This window comes from Sinohyriopsis cumingii, chromosome 1 (assembly GCF_028554795.1).
Source record: "Sinohyriopsis cumingii isolate HCF-2022 chromosome 1, ASM2855479v2, whole genome shotgun sequence".
NCBI lineage: Eukaryota > Metazoa > Mollusca > Bivalvia > Unionida > Unionidae > Sinohyriopsis > Sinohyriopsis cumingii.
Window position 1 is genome coordinate 21376203 of NC_142961.1, and position 19756 is coordinate 21395958.

Sequence of the window (19756 nt, forward strand, 5' to 3'; positions counted from 1 at the left end):
TATATTAACATAAACTGAGTGAGTGCAGGTAAATTCCCACTCAAGCAAACAGCTAAACGGAAATATTCTATTAGTATCATGAGTGAATGGGTCCATTCCCTCTCATGAATCAGCCCTTCAGTCAGACCGCAATGGGTCCAAAACAAAGGTTCCGCGGTTGAAGGCTAAAATTATCAGTGCACCGTATGCACATAATCGTCTGGGGGATGAGGCTCTCATTCCTTCTCCCATGAACAATTATCAGGGCGCCGTGCGATCAGAATCTAGTGGCACATGCACATATGTGCGAAAGCCACTTAAATCCAATATAAGTAAGTAAGTAAGGATTGAAATTTTCAATCACGCGGACGTGATTGAAAACATGGGTAATTGGAGCGCTTTAGCTAGCTCATCTTTTAGGTGGCTTTTCCAGTGTTTTTATAGAGTAATTTACTATTATAGAGGAACCTGTAATTAATGGTTGTTTGTTAGAATAATTTTTTGTTTTGTCTTATTGGGTTTTCAGAGTATGTTCTAATTTTTCCTTGTTGATTTTCTGTCTCAAAGAGTTTTCTTGTTATTCCTTGTTGGGTTTCTATCTTTCTGTCTCTTTTCTTCTTGTTGAGTGTTTTCTTTTTCTATCCTTTTTATGGTTTGTTTTCTTGGACTCGATTGTGGTGTATGAAAGACCGGTTCATTAAAGAGGGAGATTGTATGGTCATGCAACTCGGTTTCTTCGCTTGAATCTTGGTTCGTTCGTTCTAGAGGTTCGTTTAGCATTGATATTATCATATCAGTTCTGGTTTTTCAATCATTTCCTTGATCTTCTTTATGGTAGAGGATTCTGTTCGCTCTACTGTGGGTATTTTCTTGAAATCTGTGTTCTGTGGTGAATTTGCTTTTCTTTTGTTTTTGTCCCCTTTTTTTCTTGCTCGAATTCATGACTGCTTCTGTGTTGTTTGTTTTGGTGCTGTCGTCAATTTCCATGTCACTTAATTGCTGTGTTTGTTCTTTGGGTGTATTACTAGCCTGTGGTGTTTGTTGTTGTGGTGTGGTGTTGCGTTAATCTGGTTCCTGTTCATCTTGTGTGTGGTTTTGTATAGGTGTTGTATCTTGTTCTTGTATGTGTTCGGTTGGTGTTGGTTTCGTAGCTGCTGTCTGAGCATGTGAGGTGTTTGGTTTGTTTGGTTTTCTTGTTCCTAGCTCTTGTTGTTTTTTGTTCATGTCTGCACATTTTCGTCTGTCATGCCCTGTTTTTCCACAACCGCTACACGGGTGCACCATGTACAGTTGTAGAACCAAATTTGCGTAAGGAGTCCGTACACTTTACATAATTCAGGAATTTGGGTGCGTCTTTAATGTCAATTTTGGCTATTATTTTCCCTGTTTTTAGCCCTGGCATTTGTTGTGTATGTGTCATATCTGATACTATGTATTTTAACGCCTGTGCGTTTCTCAAACCCTTTTTGGAACACGGTTAGGGGTACCTCCTTTGGAAATCTAGAGATATATGTATCTGCGAACTTTGTTGAATTAATTTGGTGATGGGGAGGGGGCGCCGTCACCTTGGACACCCTCTCACATGTTGTGATGTTGCCATTTGGTAGTAGATTTTCATTCCTTTTGGGATATATAAGATATATCCCTCTTCCTTTGTTGGTAAAAATGTCCATGCTTCGGGCATTAATCCCTCTTGCAGCTAAAGCTGCAAGTATTTCTATTGCATTGGGTCTATCTTGATCTTGAATTTCCGAGAAATCAAATGCTTGGGCCCATGGGCCACTGTAAGCCCTATGGAGTCTTCCATTTTCAATGTTTTCTTCGTCGGTTTGAAAAAATTGTTTGAGGAAAATTTCTCCATCTATGTGTTCAGTATCACTTGTTTCCATTTCCTCTTTAGGTTGTTAGCTTTTAAAAGGGCTTTGATAACAGAAAATTTAAATAAAACATGGCTACAGCTAAATCAGTGTTATTTGTTTTGTCAAGTGTAAAAACACTAATTTGTTGTAAGCATGAATGTGATAGTAAATGAGAATACCTCTCCTTGGGTGTAACGTAAGCTGCTATTCCAAAAATGGCGAGATAAAATATGTCAGAATATCTTTATAGTTGCTCCACGCGTGAATCAAAAGTCGATAACTCAACTGATTTTATGGAGAGATCAAAACAAGCCAAATTTACCCTACTTTACAACAAAGACTCTCTTGTGGACTCTAACAAACATTTGACAATTTGTATTCTCTATTCATAATTTTTTTTAAAAATTACAAAACGGATTCCAATCAATATTGAATGCTTCAATGAATTCTTATTATTTGGCACACAATAGTCAAGTTTTCACAATAGTCATTGTTACAAAACAGCTTCACAACCATCATAGACTCGTCGCTTCATGGACTAGGCATGGTAAGAATTACAGGTGTATTATTCATGGACTTCACAAAGGCTTTTGTCTTAGTTGATCATGGTGTGTTACTTAAAAAATAAAAATATTATACATTTTATACGAATACGAAGCTGGTTTTCAGCATGTATGTCTCACAGAACACAAAGTGTTCCTAATGAATACCATCCATTTTAGCACACATGAAATAAAAGTGTTAATTAAGAGCTCTCTATCAGAGCTATTATTCAGAGTACACAAAGATATATTCATTTTCAGATGATGAAGCAATACAATCTACAGTTAATGATGTAATAAATATTGTGAAGGCTCGACTGAACCTGAGTCAAAAATACTAAAATGTTTTCTAAACAATATTAAATGGTTGTACATGAGCCAAAACTAAACTGCACGGTGTTTCGGATATCTGTATTATACATTAATTACTAAAATAGTTGTATCGTAGATATTGTTCTAATGACGTTTAAATTTTAATTTTTAATATTCAGTGGCTGGCTTGTGTAATGGTAAAATAAAAATAAAATACATGTAGAAGTTCATTCATAAATAAAGGCAAAGTGCCAAGGTGAAGCCAACAACTATTTCAATCACGTATGCCACTCATTAATTTGAAGGGAGGTCCGAAACCTCACATAATAGTAACAATGCATTTGTAGTGTAGAGATAGCATGCACGCCCTAATGCTGATTGGCTCAATAATTTCTGAAGATCCGAACATGACTGTAACGTAGTTCACACCTCAAGGATTTAAATGTTCGAGAATCTTTTCAGAGATTCAGATTTTGTTGATTTGGTGTGGACATATAGACTAGATACCGCAATTAAATAGGCACTGTTTCCTTTCTCAGTTCATATGCCAGGTTTATTTTAAACGCATTTATCTAAATATTATATCCTAAAACATCCTGATTTCAGTTAAGCGTTTACCTGAAATTTCCTACCTGAACTAGGGCCCCCGAGTGGCCGAGTTGGTTAAAGCGTTCTCCGTTACGGATCACTGCCACCTCATCTCTGTCTGCAAGTGTTCGACACTCGGATTCGGCCAATGTGGGTATGTGAGAACGCTTGCCAGTAGTTTCTCGTGTGTTGTTGGGTCGGTGGCTCTTTATGGGGTTTTCCCGGGTTCTTCCTCCACCATTTATACTGGCCGCAATGTATACAATGTATTGTGCTGAAAAAATGGCGTTAAAACCCTTCAACAAGAACTACACGAACTTAATATCTTGATTCACATTATCTATATACTGGTAATTTGATGAAACAAGATCTCGACATTTTCCTCAGTATTACCTTTGACTTTTATATTACCAAAATATCCCTTGCAATGATGTTGTACAAAACGCCTCTCGCTACAAGCCCAGATAACCCCGTGTAAACATGATGCATATTCAAGATAACGAACTATATTGCTCAGCTCTGAGTATTACAATTTAAGTGTATGCAATTAACTTTATATAACAGGTATAATATTGTTTAAAGTATTGTTTAAATTAAAAATTAGCTGTTGATAAACCATCGTGCTAACAATCAAATCTGCGAAAGAAATCAATGATTTCATTGGTAAATACAAACACTAACCAAAATACATTACGGACTTTCTGCAATATATTGTAAGATTTGAATATTGCAACAAAGAATACAAAAACTAAAGGCTCTGAACAGATATGGCACAATTTGTCTGTCTGCTGAATGCAGGAAAGACTTTTCTGTATTCATCGTTCATTTTTTTCTGAAGTTTTCCACGTATTTATTCAAATTATTTTAAGTCTTAAACTCCATTCTTCCAGACTCTATCTAGCTTTATAAATATTTATTTAACCTTATCTAGTTTCTCAATTAGACTCTGTATTGCTTATTTTAAATCTGCAGTTTGTTTGAAAGTATGCTGTATGCATTCGCTGTTATTGTTTGTATATTATCTCTAACCTTTAGCTACACATTGCTGAATCTTTTCTCAATTTGTTTTCCAATGGATTTCAGTGACTTGAGTTAATTTATGATTTTAGGATATCTGCTACTCGTATTACTACTCGATAAATTAAATATTTATCTCGTAGTGATAGGACACTAAACGCACTTTTGATGCATCCTAATTATTTAGGTAGGAAAGAAAGCGAATACTCAAAATCTAGAAACAAGATGCACTTAAACGTAGCCCCATGGCACTTATATATATCTACATATATGCTACTAACAAGGTTCTTTAAGTACTGTTAACAAACCCGTAAAACCATGAAATGCATCAATGAAATGGCGTTTGAATTCAGATGTAAAATGTTTGCATTCACTAGTAATTCTAATGAGTATGAGATGCCGTTTTTCTTCAGATCGGGATCGGTAACCTTTATAATGTGATTATATCTTTGTTGTCGTTAATGCAGATGCCAATGTTTTTGAGAAATATTTTGCAGGCGTATGAAGCTATTACTTAAGCTCTTGTCCCTTATACCACACTTGTTATATTTACTTTCTATCCTTTCCTATGAAACATAGTATTGCTCATTCATAAACAATTTCACTGCCAATTATTCCACGTGTATTTTACCCCATCGTTTGTTGCGTTTTAAATTTTTGGCTCGTCCTTCTTCCATTAATCTTCAAAAATGAATGAATTCGAAACATTGTCATTTCACTCACAATGATATGATGCCCTCAATTTCCCATGTAACTCAATGTAATGCTTACATCCTAATTCATAGATGAAAATAAAGTTGTTTTGTTGCCGTGGAATTATTTTGAACTACAAATACCATCACTTAAGTCATTCATATTTTTGACTGCCTTCATGTTCGTGCCACACACTCTGAATCCTTCAAATATATCGGAAATACAGCGATCCATCGATTGCTTTGTTTATAGTGTTCAGTCAACAACTCTTTTATTATGCATTTCACTGTAAATCTAAACATCATGTTTCCGTTAATTTTATGACAGGTAAAACTGAGGAAACGTATGTCCCCAAGAATAAATGTTAAAGTTGATAGATTGAAAAGTCAACCGCGTTCTGTTTAGCTTTGCATTATATGCTTATGAGGTTAAAATTGCATGGGATATCTTTAGACTTAAACATCGACCTTAATAGGACATGACCGCTGTTCATAAATCCATAATTGTTAGTCATAAGGCGTTTTCATTTCTTAATAGGAACAGTTGTCTCACATGTTTTATACTCCAACAAACTGAGATTTTCTATTAGATAGAAGTATTCTACGAATCCAAGTTATTTTCAGAGCTATTATAAGTTTATAAATGTCTATCACTGTCAAGCCACCATTAGAAAAAGTATGATGTATATCACTGTCAAGCCTCCATTAGAAAAAGTATGATGCATAACCTCTTTTATTTTTGTTCACTTCTGACTGTCACATAACGATTAAAAACAGTTCATTTAATTTGACCTAAACACTGAGTTACATGCGTTATTATGCTTGGGAATGCAGGGCCCTTTTATCGGCAAAATGAGCCAATAATTTGGAGATCAACATAAAAATCTCACTGTCCAAGTGTACCAATCCTGAATTAAGAATTTACAAGACGGCATGTATTGTATTGATCAAGGAAATATCATGCTAATGGGACCCGCTTCTTTAGTATATAATAATTTAAACTCTTCTGAAAGACATAATATTACATTTGGCAACATTAGTGACGTGTTTCACGTTCCTCATGTTAGTCAAATTGTGACAACTAAAACCCCATGCTCTTTATAGCCATACACATTCATGTAAATCAACAGAATGAAAAACAATAGATACCTAAGGAGTGGATAACACAAAGAAAAGAACAGAATAAATTAGCAAAAGTTTAGATTTCTTGTTAGGTTTAATTGTTGTCAACTATACTACAGAGGAAACTAGTAACTCCTTAAACGTTGTCATGTGAGGTGTCAGCGCTTCAACAGAGATGAACCATACGAACCAATAATGAACATTGTTGAGTTCAGCAAATGTAATTAAACTTATTTATGTAAAATGTCTAAAGGTTACTTGCGCCTGGAGATGAAGTATAAAAAATTTATATTTATTTTAAACTTGAGTCTTGTTTCGACTTACACCATCGATTCTGCTAAACGATCCCAATCAACCGTTTCCTTTAGATAAAATAGGAAGGAAATACATTGCTCCAGAGCTGAATTTGTTTTATCAAAACAAAAACGCACTGCGACTTCCATCTGGACTGATGCACCCACACCTTTATTCAAAGCACACTGAATTCATTCTAGGATTTAAAAAATCAACTTTATTCATATACAGGCTTATATTTTAAAAAAGGAAGTTTTGTTAAAATATACAGATACATTTGCAAACGTAGCATTGATTGGCGCATTAAAAATTTACATTCATATTTTGTACAGCAAAGATATCATTTCACTAATCCTGATCAATACAAAAAGTACCAATTAGATGCTAAGAAGAAACGACAGCAGCAAACAGAATATTTTCTGGTATTGATTAATACCTACTAAATCTTTATGACGATTTTACGCCATTTAGACAAGATAATTTGATACATTAATATATCACAGTCGTAGAAATATTTATATCAATTCAACAAATAATTGCTGTGTATTGAGAATTGCATTCAGGAATAACGTCATCTGTTTCAATTGCTCCGCAAATCCCACTGCTGCCACCAAACATTGGTATCGTAGACTGTCTCCACAGCAATCTAAGAAATGCAATAAATAATTGAAAATTAATTTATATTTCGTTGTTTGCAAACAAGAATCTATTCCAAATACGTCAGTTTATAAACTGAGAATGATGAATGTTCAGCGTGTAAAATGTATCATGAATAATACAGCGAATCTAATGCAAAAGGGACCATTGCGCGCTATTGATTGTATCCAAAACACTGTCTCTAATACAAACCTGCCCTTTAGACTCTAGCTATGATCAGACAGAGAAAAGGAGAAAATAGGAATATACGAACTCGGTCAGATTTCTGCATAGAGTGGATCTTGACAATAAAATAATGTGTCACTTAATTAGAGTTTCCATGTTTGGTTTTCGTCGAAGAAATTTCACTACCTAATTTTTGCCACAAACGTCTGAAAGAACGTTGAGGAGTGAGATAATTGTATATAATATGCATCCATAATCTGCCTAAATTTTCCATTCTCAACCTGTCATAAACATCTCAGCTTCATAATTCCAGGATTCGTATGTTAACCCCACCCTCTACAGTAAATGTAGAACGTCGTACCTAGCAACAGAAAGCTAACATTAATTTAATATTCCTACTCACTGTAACTGCAGACTTTCTGTGATAAATGAATCGGTCAAGTTGTTTAAGTACAGATGCTTTAACACTAACATTTAATAAAACGGGATGAGGTCTGTTTGGAGACCATAAAAGTAATTAATCGATTAAATTTTCTTCACTATTTTAGGTACTAGCTCTAATTTGATGCACTCGACTCATATTGATAAAATCTTTTCGCTCAGGAATGTGAGAAAAATAAATTACACAAGTTACACGGCGAATAAAATTAATTAATATATGCTCATTTATTTATCCGTTCACTTTGCATTGTCAGAATCGTTCAGGATTTTACAATATTTAACTCGCGCGCACTTCATGTTGCACTCGTAAAGTAAATACTTTCTATTGTAAATCAACAATGGACGCAGACGCCAGCACTTTTGATTTGTAAACAAATGATGTACACTCACATAGTAGGCGCTTTAGATTTTGGTTTATTTAATTTGTTTGCGAATGAACAAAAGCAGATGTTTCGTGGACTGCCACATACCAGCTGCTTTTCTACATTCTACATTCCGCGTTACCTTTTTGTTACAATGTCTCGGATTTAGGCGGGCAATATACGCCAGATTTCATACAATTGCTGGGTACCTGCAAAAAACATGCAAGTGACAAGGCATAAACTGTCTTCTTTAGCTGGTGATAAGACTATCCAAAAATATGCTTAGTTTTACATCCTGAATTTCCTCAAAATGTACTTTCTTAGTTCTGCTATTACTAATTACATGAGCCATCTCTTGGGTTCTCAAGCTTGATTACACATTTCGAAATTGTACTGTAATTTTGACTATATTCCAAGTGCAATTAAATCCTTCTTACTGTACTCAAAATTAAATGAACATTAAATTACATAGCTTCCTTTGATAATTGCAATTGAAAGACTTCATATTTTTTTCATCATAATTTCAAACATACCATGACAGAACAGAAACACACTTGCAGATGTCAACACGGTTTTCCTTCGCTGCTTCAATCCGATGTATTTCATGTAGAATTGACACAGATATATCCAGTCCATAATCACGAAATTGCATAGAATCGACTAATATAAAAAAAACTATTCATTCCAGATCGAATGGAAAAGTTATTACAATGCGCATTCATTCACAATGTGACTCTAAATTTCATTTTTAAGGAGACCAAAACGCCATTTTCTTTCGAAAGTTACGTCTATCGCGCGACTTAGTTCAAATTTATCTGGACGGAGTTCTGTGCGCATTAATAATGTTTTTATCGTGTACTGATGAATCTGCGGTTGTGTATTTAGTTTGGAATACGGCTTACATTCAGTTGCTTTGTTTCTTGTAGTGTATTTTGCCTACATAATAAGGCCTTAGGCAGAATAAGATAATGAGCATATAATAAAAAGGTTACTGCATTTGTATGGAAAAATATAAACTCTTTTTGTCGGACGGATGTACTGCACTCCCATTGCCATGCAGTATTTCCATCCGAAAAAAAACTCGTTCATATTTTCCCATACAAATGCAGTAACTTATAAATATGTGTCAAATATGGTGGCATTGGTTAGCATTAAACCTCGATCGGCACGCATCACGTAAATACACGCACCTGTGCTTGATATACAAAAATTAGTGTTGTTAATCTCTTTACTCTTCGGTCTGCGCCTGTAAACTATTGTCTTTTACTGCCTGTTCCATTTCTTCCACATCTTCCACTTGCGTTAGTTCAGATTCGCCTTCATCCACTAAAATATACAATTAGAATGTACGGTACAAGCATAATTAGTTGGGGGGTTTTCTTATGGGGGCAAAGGTGAAATATTGAAGAATAGAATCCGAAGAAACAATACTAAATCTGAACTTGGTATGAATGAGAACATTAACAGACGAAATTTATTCCAACCTATGTATTTGATGGACTGGAAGACTGTGTGCCTATAGCAAAGTGTTAAGATAACTCATCCGGTGGTGAGAGTTCAAAATAACCACAGGATTACAAGTTTTGCTTGTAGTGAAGGTGGCCGGGGTGGATACGCGATCTCTCTAGTATTCCTTTACACATCCCTAATTATTTTAGATCGATTTTTAATAACGAAGTGATGTATAGCCTATCAGAATCTGAATCAATCACGCCTTCTTTGAGACTTTCCAATAAAAAGGATCTTGCACATTCTCGGATTCCTGTATGTTTCCCACTTTAGAACATTGGTGGAACATACCTATTTTTATCACGTAGCTGCTGTCTTTCATCACCTTTAAGTGAAAGCTCAATGTCAAAACCTCACCGACTTTCATTATCACTTGAACATTCATTTCAACTTCTTTACGTATTAAAACGAGCAGTTTTAGCTGTGCATCTCGGAGTGTAAATTACTGAAATGAAATGACTCAAATTTCCATGTTTCTGAGTACTCTCTTTTATATGATTCTTAAGATCCGCAATATTTTTAGATTAAACAAGAGGTACAATCTCGAGATCTCAATCCTTTCTGAAAGAAATTATTCTGTGTACGAGAGGCAAATATTCTATTTAAATAGTTCTGTCTCTCAAAAATTTACAAAATTACATTATCAAGATCTTCTTTCAGCCAATAATGAAGATCTAATCTTCATTTCTAATTTTTTTTCTTTGAAGTTCAACGAGAAACTAACCAAGAGGATTTAATCGAATGGAGCATATAACACTCGTATGTATCGTCTATAAATTTTCTTTCTGGTCTTACTCTACGTTCGTTTAGTCTGTATATATTTATATAAACACAAACGGTGTGCAGGTTGTAACCCCAGCATGTCTCGAGAGAAATATTTATGATGGATCAATAATTCAAAATTCGGAATTATAACTTGGTAGTTTTTTCTTTTCCTAGAAGCTTGTACATATACCATGAAATTGCCTTTTAATCCGGTGAAGGCTATATTTATGTAATCAAACACATGTCTCATCTGTTACAAGTGTACACTGTATTAATGTTTATTGTGAGTACGAGCTATTTTATGCAAGAGTGACTTTGAATATATTTTCGAATATAATTCATCGATTTTGATGCGGATTTGAATTTCACAAGAACGACTATTCAATAACTGGGCACACCATATAAGAAGAATATCGTATTCAGTTTCACATGGGGGTCACCGTCATATCAAATAAAAGATCTCCTTTATAAAAAAAAATAGTCACAAGTTCCTCTCCAATACATGCTTCAATATTTCAAACTTGTGTTGCATTTTAATTCTGAATAATATAAAACGTAAAATATTGTTTTAATTATATACTTTTAACAGCAAATTGTTTGAATTAATACACGTAAAAGAAGGCCAATGTTGGTGCAGTTAAGATGGGCCTGATGAACTTCTTTGAAACAAGAAGTACGTGCTAAGATCAAAACTAAAATAGGTTTCATTTCTTGACAGCTAAGTTAAAAGTTCTACTGAGGCCAAGCTTCACATAATATCAACATTTCTTGTAAAACATATTACAAAGACATCATCATATCGTGCGATTTTCTGAGTCTTGCGCCATCGATTATGACGGTCAAAAATATCTCATGAATTTTCCTTATAATCTGTTGCCATCATTAAAGTTCCATCAATATGACTGCTTTCAAATCAGTGTGTGATTGATTTTGGTCGGATTATGGCTGACGTAACTGACAATAGACAGCATTACAAACACTACCTGGAAAATCGATATTGAACCGTAAACCCCTATGCAAGTCGCCTCCATTCCTCACCCCACATCACACAAAGGTAACAAAGTGTCCAAGTCATCGTACATCCTTCTTAATAAATAAAAGCCATTCATATAAGACCGTATGTATAAGACGAAAAAGTGACTTTGAAAAACGGTAGTATAAAATAAAATACAGCGGTCATAGATTTCTCTTATAAAATGACCATTTAGTTAATTAAAAACTTAAGAACCAGATTCCATTAAGAATCAGAACAAAACCCAAAAATTTCAATAACTTTGACTTTGTAAATATGACCTTAACTGAATCTATAATATGTACACACACACACACAGATATATATATATATATATATATATATATATATATATATATATATATATATATATATATATATATATATATATATATATATAAGAAACTTAAAACCCGTTTGTGCCTTTAAACGGTAATGTTCTACTGGTCGGTGTGTTCTGAAATTAGAAATACACAGTGGCCCGACTTCTGCCAAAAATATTGATCTTCGGGCTGCCAGCTCTACATTAACAATTAATGAAAGACATGGTATCATGTTGTAGTGGTTATTGCTGCAAAACAATCGATTCTTCATTCAGATTTAACTTTCGCAATCACGAAGTAAGTGTTCTCTTCAAATAAAGGCAATCTAGCTATTGAATTAATTCGATGGGAGTATTGGATGTAAACAATGGTATAACTTTCGGAAAACGCGTCTACATATTCTGTCGTATACCCTCGCTTAAAAGTCGTGTCCAACTGTAAACAACCTATTCACTGATTTGCCGTCGCATGGAGCGATATCAGATCGGGACCGCGTTGTTTGTTCTACTGATTAGTCCTAACGAACTACAAAGACCCATATATGCCAGCGTAGTATGCTACGGTAGATCTTGGACTTTGCTTTTGCAGTTGGAATCGACTCAGAAGGACGGTAAATTTCCCGAAACCAAACTATTGGTAATCCACTACGGATTGGCAAATAGTACGAACCAAACGATTTCAGGAATAATAAAAATGCCCGGTTGTGTAGGATTCTTCTGAGGCAGTCTCTTGTAATTTCAATTTATGGGAAGGTTATATTCTTAGTTTATTACAGCATATATTTATTCCTGACAGTGATAAAAAATGCTGAAGAATACTTTTTTATATGTCTGCAAATCCCTCCCTCCCTCCCTCTATCTATCTATCTATCTATCTATCTATCTATCTATCTATCTATCTATCTATCTATCTACCTACCTACCTACCTACCTATCTATCTATCTATCTACCTACCTACCTACCTATCTATCTATCTATCTGTCTATCTGTTTGTCTGTCTGTCTGTCTATCTATCTATCTATCTATCTATCTATCTATCTTTGTTGTATCATGAACATGTGTACATTTGCTACGTTGATACACATTTACTTATGTTTGAAAGTGCGCCCCTCATAACGGTATCGAGCTTGAGGTGCTTGACAATCAAAAACTAACTGCCAGGCCGTTATTCACAAAGTGTATAGCATTGTGCACATTTTGCTTGCTTAACGGCATGCAAACATCGTTTACTACCATTGGAGTGAGAAATAACGTTCATTTAGGACTCAGCGATACGAATTTGTTTGACGTTAAAACTGTCCGAGTTAAGTTTCCGGTTGACTCTATCACATTCATTGTGTCGGGGTCAAGAGGGTTAATCTCGTAAAAGACCCTCTGGATGATGTATGATATATAAAGAACTCAAGTCAAGATTTAAACAAACAGGATAAATACAAGAGTTTATTTGCTATAGCTATTAACAATGATAATCTCCTTATCTTGAATTTCAAACCAGGCTGTCCTATGGGTCCGAGTAGGATTTTGAAGAAAACGTCATGACGTTAAAATATGTTTAGTTGACGATTATTTACTTTGACATAATTTTAAAATCTATAACACAATAGAGAAAGGTAGCATGATAGATGAATAGGTTAAACATAATAGTACTTTATTTAAGCTATAGTGTATATACCACACTCCAGCAATTTGTTTCAAGGTGTTGTTTGCTTTAAATAATTAGTGATGTATTTTTTGTTTTTTTTTAGGAATTCCGGTATGGATTGAAGCGTATAGATAGACATCGAAATTTGTCATTAACTCTTAAGAAATGAATAAATAATTTAGTCTGTGCGTGTGTTTGTGTTTGTTTGTTTGTGTGTGTGTTTGTATGTGTGTGTAATATAAAGTAATGTTAAACCTTTAACACGTTTCAAATTTAGAAAAACATTACTTTTCAATCAATATAATAATTTAGGTGGTAAGTTCGTAAAAAAGATGATAAATATATACTTCAAGAACTGATAAATGGTTTATACATTCATTGGATAATTTTAACACCATTTGTACATTAAAACTCTATTCAATGATCCTAGCTGATAGAGTATGATTCGAATCAGTGATTGCAGATTGTAACACTCTTTGTTTTATGAGTGTGACACTCCTTGATGAAAGAGTGTGACACTCCTGATTAAAGAGTGTATAACTCCTTGCTTAAACAGTGTAACACTCCTTGATTAAAGGGTGTAACACTCCTTGATTAAGAATGTAACACTCATTGATTAAAGAATGTAACACTACTGGGCTAAAGCGTGTAACACTCCTTGATTAAAGAGCGTAACACTGCTTGATTTGGGAGTTTAACGCTTCCTGATTTAAGAGTGTAACACTCCTTGATTCGAGTGTAACATTACTTGATTAAAGAGTGTACCACTCCTTTATTAAAGAATGTAACACTACTGGACTAAAGCGTGTAACACTTCTTGATTAAAGAGTATAACACTCCTTGATTAAAAGTGTAACACTCCTTGATTAAAGAATGTAACACTCCTTAATTAAAGAGTGTAATACTCCTTGAATAAAGAATGTAACACTCCTTGATGAAAGAGTGCGACACTCTTGATTAAAGAGTGTAACACTCCCTGATAAAAAGAGTGTGACACTCTTGAATAAAGAGTGTAATACTCCTTGATTAAAGAGTGTAACACTCCTTGATTAAAGAGTGTATTACTCCTTGTTTATACAGTGTAACACGCCTTGATTAAAGGGTGTAACACTCCTTGATTAAAGAATAGAACACTCGTTGATTAAAGAACGTAACGATCCTTGATTAAAGAGTGTAACACTATTTGATTTGGGAGTGTAACGCTTCTTGTTTCAAGAATGTAACACTCCTTGATTCGAGTGTAATATTTCTTGATTAAAGAGTTTACCACTACCTTATTAAAGAATGTAACACTACTGTACTAAAGCGTGTAAAAACCCTTGATTTAAGAGTATAACACTCCTTGATTAAAAGTGCAACACTCCTTGATTAAAGAGTGTAACACTTCTTGATTAAAGGGTTTAACACTCCTTGATTAAAGAATGTAGCTCTCCTTGATTAAAGAATGTAACACTCCTGGAATAAAGAATGTAACACTCCTTGATGAAAGAGTGCGACACTCTTTGATTAAATAATGTAACACTCCTTGATTAAAGAATGTAAAACACCTTGATTAAAGAGTGTAACACAAGTTTATTTGGGAGTATAACGCTTATTGATTCAAAAGTGTAACACTCACTGATTCGAATGTTACATTTCTTGATTAAAGAGTGTACCACTCCTTTATTAAAGAATGTAACACTACTGGACTAGAGCGTGTAACACTCCTTGATTAAAGAGTATAAGACTCCTTGATTAAATTGTGTAACACTCCTTTATTAAAATGTGTAACACTCCTTGATTAAAGAGTGTAACACTCCTTGATTAAAGAATGTAACACTCCTTGATTAAAGAGTGTAACACTACTCTATTAAAGAGTGTAACACATCTTGATTTGGGAGTGTAAAACTTCTTGATTCAAGAGTGTAACACTCCTTGATTCGAGTGTAACATTGCTTGATTAAAGAGTGTACCGCTCCTTTATTAAAGAATGTAACATTCCTTGACTAACGAGCGTTCTACTTGATTAACAAGTATAACACTCCTAAATAGAGAGTGTAAGACTCCTTGATTAATGAATGTAACACTCCTTGATTAACGAGTCTACGACTCCTGATTAAATAGTGTAACACTACTTGTCTGAAGAATTTAACACTCATTGGTTAAAAGAGTGATGCTATGTATTTTAAACCTCACTCATCAGTTCGATCGATTTTACTTTACTTATTAAATACACATGATGAACATAATCTTATTCCGAACTAGACATTGTGTTTTTAAACAAGAATCTCTCGAGGGGAATGACGCTCTAATGAGGTAAACAGTTCTAGGAATTCGAGATTTCTTCATTTGAAATGCTAATTGTTGACACTATATCTGATATTCCTGCGCCATAACACAATTTTCTAATTAGCGGTTGTGATGGACGCATTGCACATTTGGAAATATTTGCACATTTCATTTAGGACGAATTAGAAATCATAAGATATCCTTTTGGTGAAAACCTCACGTCAGCGTGACCATTCATTCACGAGGAAGAGTGACAGTAAGATCTTTAACAAAGCCAGCGTTACAGCCATATTATATGACCAGTTCGTACCATTTTCATTCACGGCATCTAGTTATTATAAGTATATTTGTGAGAAACCCGTGTTGGCATACCCATCCATTTTTGGAAGAAAGTCCAGATTATTTTTTCAAGATGGCAACACCGATGGTCTTATTGATGATCAGTTTATATCATTTTTCTTTAGGACCATCTATATACCATAGGAACTCTTCTAATCACCATTCATGTCAAAATGACTTCCACTTTAATACTTTAGTGATAAAAATGTTTCAAGATAACCACCATAGTAGCCATATTGAAACATATCATCACCATTTTAATCTAAGACCAACCATACAATATAAGAAGTCCTCTGGTCAAAACCCATATTGGTGAAACGTTCAGTTTTCAAGGGGTAACAATAGCACGATTTTTAAGACGGCTGCCATGTTGGCTATAATGGATATCAGATCTTCTCCATTTCTATTTAGGATCAACTCGAAATCATGCGAAGACTTCTGGTGACAATTTAATGTCGATATGACCAGCCATCCTAACTAAAACCCAGCCATATTAAGATTTTCAGCATGGTCATTGTGACAGCAATATTGGAGGTCAAATTGGTTTCATTTTCATTTATGAGAAATAGGCCATCATATAAAGACTTTCAGTGAAATTCCCATGCTGATATGAACATTCATGCAGAAGAAGTAGTAAAAACGATTTTCAAGAAGGTTAATTTGGCGGCCAAAATGGATCTCTGATGGGCACAATTTTCGATAAGGACCAATTTGAAATCATAAGATTTTTTAATTAAAAAAAACCTCATGTTCATGGGACCATTCATTCAGGACAAGTAGCGAAAGTTCGATTTTCAAGATTCCCATTATGGCAGCCGTATTAGGACCAATCAAATATCATAATAGGTCTTCTGGCGAAAACCCCTTGTCAATATCATTTTTCATTAAGTTGTAGGAACATCAACATTTGCAAAATGGCTGTTATTGCGGTAATATTGAATCTCACATGGGCACGGGTACCATTCTCATTTAGGACGTGATATGAAGTATTTTAGTGAAAATCCCATGTTGATATGACCATATATTATGGTTCAGAAGCGCTATCAAAATTTTCAACATGGCCGCTATGCCGGCCATATTAGACATCAGGTCATGACCAATTTCATCTGAGACCAACCAGACATCGAAGAAAATCTTCTAGATAAAAACTCTCTAACAATATGGCTTTCCGTTCCGGAGACATAACGATAACTAGATTTTCAAGATGGCCGTCCTATTGAATGCCAGATCGACATTTTTCATTTAGGATCAACTAGACATCATAAGGTGCCTTTTTTTAACCACATGCTGATGTGACCATTTATTCAGGAGGTTTAGTGATAACAAGAGTTTCAAGATCGCCGCTGCGGCAGCCATAATTGATATCACAGCGGTACCATTTTCGTTTCGAAGTAACAACAACAAAAATGTTGAACAAAAAGTTTGTTGTTTGTTATTTATAATCACGTAGCGAAACATTATACATGTTTAAAATAGAACAGTCTTAATAAATGAGACTTGAACATTTCTATTTTAAGAGTCTAATATAATGCCAGACATTTATTGACATACATTGAATTACAAAACGTGACGTGCTACCTGTCTGTATATACCAAGGCAGTTTGGTAGATGGAAGAAATGCGAGGCTGATGGATGGGTTTGTTGGTTTATTGGTGGATGTCTGTCGTTGGATAATAAAGATTTTGGAACATAATTAAGTACTCTATATAAAGCAGGTTACTCTGTCGCACCGAACGATCTTAAAGTATGAAGATTTCATTAAAATATTACATTTAAGGTGTATATGCGTGCTAAAAAATATTGGACAATAATTGTTGAGCAAAGGACAGATTCCAATATTCAGCTTTCCTTCCATGCCGAATTTCATATATGAATTAGCAGCTATTCTGTATTAAAGTTTAATTTGAATTCTTTACTTTATTTTAAACGTTTTAACAGATACATGTAAATTCTGTATTAAAGTTTAATTTGAATTCTTTACTTTATTTTAAACATTTTTCGTCGAACAGTAAAAATCTAGAATATTTGAATCAAGAATATTATTTACTGCACATACTAGCTTACAAGTAGAGTGCCACTGCAAATAACATAGATTCAAATCTGCTATATGATAATGCACGGGCTGATAAGGGTCTATATTTTTTGTTCAACTGACTACCCTAAAACAAACTGCAAAGCCTGTGCAACATGCAACTGCATATCTGTTGACTTTGCAGCTTGCAGGTGGACTTTTTGATCTTGTAAACGGTACTAGCTCTTTACCTTTCCTACTTGATATGTAGAGTACAATTATCCCTCATTACCATTCATGTTTCTGTGTCGACTCAATTTAACACTAATTCTCGAACACCATAAAGAGCATGAAAATAAGCCTAATCGCATTTAGTTTATTAGAAACTAACGAAAAATTGATTTGTCTCCGTTAAGCCCACAAATCAATTTTACAGGCAAAAAAATAAACGATCGTCTCAAGTTTAGCGGATATCAAATATCTTGACAATGACCACTTCGGAAAGGCAAACAAAAACAGTTCAAGATACTAAATAAACTTCTCTTTGAACGTTCTCAAATAAATACATACCGTTCGTCGTTTCTGTGTGTTCTTTATTCTTATTTTCTGGTTCTGTGTTTTTTTCGGACGTCTTTTCTTGGTCCTGCTGTTCATTTGTGGCGTTATTTTGTCCTGTTTTGTCATCTGCTGTCATCGAATGTTCTGTCTTATCATCAGGGTTCTGAGAATGATTCTTTGGGTGTTCTCCACCATAGTTTGCAGTATTTGTGCTCTTACTGCCGTTACATCCCATGATCATGCGGACAGTTAAAGTTGTCGAGTTTTCAACTCCTAGAGTGTGTGCCTATCTTAGTGCAAATGTATCTTTGAGTGTCAGTCGTAGTTGCAAGCGTCCTCTGGTTTCTGATTATAAATTATTCTTGAAGGCTTTCTTGTCCCTCGTAGTTGTTGATTCCACTGTTTTGCAGTCGTTATGGCGACCCCTTCTGCTGTCTCAAGCGTGTGTAAACTCATCAACCGGTGCTATCAATGGCATGGATTTATTTATTCCAATCAAGCTATTTATTGGTGTGTTTTTATTGTAGCTATCAGTCACACATTCAAGGTATGTGACAAGTGGGAGGATTTTGAATTTTTAAAAGGGTGTTGTAGCTTGAATTTTACAAGGGCGCTTGAAAATGTGAAGGACGGAATTCCAATGACATGAAAAAGTAATGAATATTTTTATCAATATTCAATAACTAAACATCTTCCGTCACCATTTTTATCCCAAAGTAGGTGCATAATTTTGTTTAAGTAATCGGATGCTTCAAAAATAATCATTTGCATATATTGCGGTACAAACAAAGAAATATGATATCCAACTGATATAAATACTATTTTAGCAAGGAAATTAACATCTTACAGAAAGATAATATTTGTCACAAAGCAACGTTATTAATTTTCTTCAGTATTGACCTTGTTTTTTTTTTGTTTGTTGTTTTTTGGTTTATTTTTTGTTGTTGGGGTTGAGTGAGTCAAAAGAGGTCGTTTTTTTAGTATTAAATAACGATCAGTTTTGAGATACGTATTCCTATCTACTGAATGATTAGAAGTTTGGGCTGATTATTGTTGACACCTTGCATTGTTTTTCTTTGTGAATATTGTGGGGAATTGTTGTTGTTGTTGTTTTGGGGGTTAACGCCATTTTTCAGCACACGATAGGCTATACATGGCGGCCAGTATTATTGGCGGAGGAAGAACCCGGGAAAACCCCGGAAAGAACCACCGACCCACGAGAAGCTACTGGCAAGCTTTCTCACATACCCACATTGGCTGAATCCTAGACTCGAACCGCCGCAGACAGAGGTGAGATGG

At 34.6% G+C, this 19756-nt stretch overlaps 1 protein-coding gene across 1 annotated transcript; it reads right to left on the minus strand.

The window, feature by feature from the left end:
• Window positions 1-6599: 6599 nt before the first annotated feature.
• On the minus strand, window positions 6600-18914 carry LOC149806530 (uncharacterized). Its single transcript, XM_089975494.1, has 3 exons — window positions 18470-18914; window positions 9221-9356; window positions 6600-7051 (listed from the first exon to the last, which is right to left on the minus strand). The coding sequence occupies exons 1-2, from the start codon at window positions 18696-18698 to the stop codon at window positions 9259-9261; spliced, it is 327 nt and encodes a 108-aa protein (XP_089831620.1). The 5' UTR covers window positions 18699-18914; the 3' UTR covers window positions 6600-7051; window positions 9221-9258.
• Between the last annotated feature and the right edge of the window lie 842 nt (window positions 18915-19756).

Bases quoted from the DNA above. Each gene is read 5' to 3' on its own strand.
- LOC149806530 (XM_089975494.1), bottom strand. From the start codon at position 18,698: ATGATCATGGGATGTAACGGCAGTAAGAGCACAAATACTGCAAACTAT. The intron at 9,357-18,469 runs GTATGTATTTAT...TGTATATTTTAG, and splicing joins ACACACAGAAACGACGAACG to TGGATGAAGGCGAATCTGAA.